Consider the following 3,500-nt stretch of genomic DNA (forward strand, 5'->3'; position numbering starts at 1 on the left):
TATCTTAAAGAATGAGAACTATGACACGAATAGGTACATGCAAACCCATGTTCATCACAGCACTTTTCACAACAGCAGAGAGATGGAAACAACCTAAGTGCCCATCAACACATGAATGGATAACCAAACTATGGTATACACACAAAATGGAATACTATGCAATACTAACGAATAATGAAGAACCAGTAAAACCCCTCACAATGTGGATGAACTCGGAGGACATTATGCTGAGTGAAATAAGTCAATCAAGAAGGAAATATTGTATGAATCCACTATTGTAAAAAGTCAAGGAAAGGTTTACACATGGAAGGAAACTTTCTTTGTTGGTTACCAGGGATAGAAGAGGAGGAGAGGGAAAATTGTTAGATACATAAGAAACAAGTATTGATTTGGGTGAAGGGAAAGGTGATGCACCAAAAGCAAGTGACCAACACAGTAACGCTAAGGAAAAGGTAGACACAGAGAGGTGCACAAGAGGTATAGACAATAAAGGAAAACACTTACATACACAATAGTGGACTATCAGTAATACACATGACTCTATTGAAGAACACATAGGTTGACAGGCTAAGTGATCAGGTATGAGTTGGCAAAAGGGAATACAGTCATGACCATAAATAAGTTTGGTAGATGATATTTCTACATACATATTTCTATGTAAGAATGTCCATATATATACTAGAGCTAACAGGGGGCAAAGTTATGATGACTTCTTAGCCACAACGAGTCACTGGGCCCATACATACTACACAAAAACATTGTTCTACATCCTACTTTGGTGATTAGGGGTCTTAAAAGCTTACAAGTGGCCATCTAAGATGCAACAATTGGTCTCTCCTTGTCTGGAGCAAAGAAGAATAAAGAAAATAAAAAATGCATAGAAATAATTAGTCCAAGGGACTAGTGGACCATACAAATTTCAGCCTACATGACCCCGAGACCAGAAAAACTAGATGATGGCTGGCTACCACTGTCAACCACTTGGGAAGGGATCAGAATAGGAGATCCTGCATAAAGTAGGAGAAAAATGTGGAACAAGACTCAAAATCATAAAAACAAAACCAGGTTTACTGGTCTGATAGAGACTGGTGAGACCAAGTCTATGGCCCTAGTCATTCTTCAGGCCTGGAACTAAACTCACTCCTGTGGCCTCCAGAAAACAACAGACAGGCCTATAAGGAAGACCAAAGAAGAGCTGATGCTTTTGAATCGTGGTGTTGGAAAAGAATACTGAAAATAATCATGGACTTCCAGAAGAATAAACAAATCTGTCTTGAAAGAAGTGTGGCCAGAAGTGTGGCTTCCTTGGAAGCAAGAATAGCCAGACTTCATCTCACCTACTTTGGTCATTTTGTCAGAAGGGACCATTTCCTGGAGAAGGATGTCATGCTTGGTAAAGTGGAGGGTCAGCAAAAAAGGGGAAGACCCTCAACAAGATGGACTGACACAGTGGCTGCAATGATGGACTCAGGTGTAGCAAAGACTGTGAGAATGTCACATGATTGGGCAGTGTTTCTTTCTGTTGTACACAGGGTCACTATGAGTCAGAGCCAACTCGACAGCACCTAACAACAACAAGGTGAACAATTACAGCAGGTAGGTACACTCCTTAGAATAATCAACCATGGGAGATCAGAAGTCAGCATTTGCGTAGGGAGACAGCTCAGAGGGCCAGAATGCATAGGAAAGGACAGAGGGAAAAGGCAACCATAGGGAGGAAGTGGGAAGAGAGCTGTTACATTATGGGGACTGCAATCAGCATTGTGAAACAAAATGTGTAGGAACTGTTAAATGGAAAATGAATTTGCTTTATAAACTTCCACTCAAATCACAATAAAAATATAAAATTTAAAAAAGTAAAGATTTATATATGAAAGGAAACTTTCTTTGTTGGTTACAGGGGTGGGAGGGGAGGAGAGGAACACTGGGAAAAAAAAAACTGCATTGACCCATGTCACTTTAGTTTGGCGTAGTTCACTGTACATAAATTATATTTCAGTTAATGTATTTATTAATGTATTTAATACATGAATAATACAACAACAAAAATAAACGAACTACCCACACCTAAAATTTGTTGGTGTTGTTGTTATGTGCCGTCGAGTCGACTCCCAATACCACCACCTGCACATGGCTAAGCTTTACATTATTTTCATACACTCCTCACAATCAATCTATGAGGGAGGAACGGTTACTTCTACTTCAGAGGTGAAGAAATGAAACCTCCTACCTGTAAGGCCTCCAATCGCATGGGGGATGGTTCATAGGCACTTCCTGCCACAGAGCCAGCCTCGCTACCAGAACAGGAATCCTCCTTGGGCAGTGTAACAATGGAAATGCAAAGTCGAATGAGCCAGCACGGCTCCGAAGACCCCCTTGGTGAGTTAATTATGGTTTCTTCTAGAGAGGGTCCTGAGGGGGCTTTCTTCCACCAATCAGGAGGGCCCAGATGAGGAGTTGCTGAATTGCTGTTACTGAGTCCAGAAGAACAAGGCTGTTGTAAAAGTAGCTGGACTTCAGGTAAAGGTGCATGAGTGGACACTATAGCTCCCAAGAGTGTGAGGCTTGACACACGAACATTAACATCTGCCAAAGGAAACAGCAAGAACTTATCAGTACGGGGTCATAGTTATCACTACTAAGGATCATAACTGTCTTTGTGAAGCAGTTAGGAATTATGGGACTTTTCTTTAACTTGAATCTAAAACCTCTGGACCTAACTTCTAGTTTGAAGGAAATACATGGGACAGAAATAGAAGTTAAAACAACACAGTGAAGAAACAATCAGACAAATCCAGAATGTGAGACATTCTATAAGACAACTGGCTTGGACTCTTACAAAAGTTGGTTGGTATCATGGGAAGAAAAAGAGGTGGAGGGACACACTCTAAATTAAGAGACTAAAGGGACAGAACCACTAAAGGCAATGCATGAAACATGAACAAATCTTTTTCAAAGAAAGCTCTACAAGACTTTTTGGGACATATGGAGAAATATGAATGTGCACTATCAGATGACAGTACTGTTAATGTACTTTTCACATATAATAAACCCATGTAAATAATGTGTCCATGCATATAACATGCATAGGAAACTAATGCAGTTTGGGAAACCTAACACTTGTGTTACTGTATGTGTGAAAATACAGTAGATAATAATATGCAATCACTTTCTTTTCTTAGGTGCAAGAATAATGTTGTGTTTTCAGGAGATTGTCCTTATTCTTAGATTTGTGCAGATGTATTTAGCTGTGAAATATCATGTCTTCAATGTACCTTCAAATAGTTTAGGGAAAATACATGCATAAATGTAGAAAGTGAGAGAAAGTAAATATGACAAAATGTTCACATTATTATGTATAGGTAGAGGTACGCAGATGCTGACTATACTGTTTTTTATTTTCTGTGGATTTGAACATCTTAATAAATGAAAAGTTATTGGAGGACACAGCCAGACATGTGAAAGGGACTTTGGAGACATAGTAATTGCTTCAGTTTATA

The 3,500-nt window shown here is 39.4% G+C and overlaps 1 protein-coding gene across 1 annotated transcript in view; it reads right to left on the bottom strand.

Moving 5' to 3' along the window:
• Positions 1–3,500, bottom strand: part of HEATR6 (HEAT repeat containing 6) — a 36,464-nt gene that overhangs the window by 13,116 nt on the left and 19,848 nt on the right. Inside the window, exon 11 of the mRNA XM_007947903.2 lies at positions 2,231–2,586. Within this exon, the coding sequence (XP_007946094.2) occupies positions 2,231–2,586 (356 nt within the window). The remainder of the gene's footprint in view (positions 1–2,230; positions 2,587–3,500) is intronic.

The sequence above is a fragment of the Orycteropus afer genome, unplaced genomic scaffold (genome assembly GCF_000298275.1).
Source record: "Orycteropus afer afer isolate SDZICR_OR568_19922 unplaced genomic scaffold, OryAfe1.0 scaffold00196, whole genome shotgun sequence".
Classification (NCBI taxonomy): Eukaryota; Metazoa; Chordata; class Mammalia; order Tubulidentata; family Orycteropodidae; genus Orycteropus; species Orycteropus afer.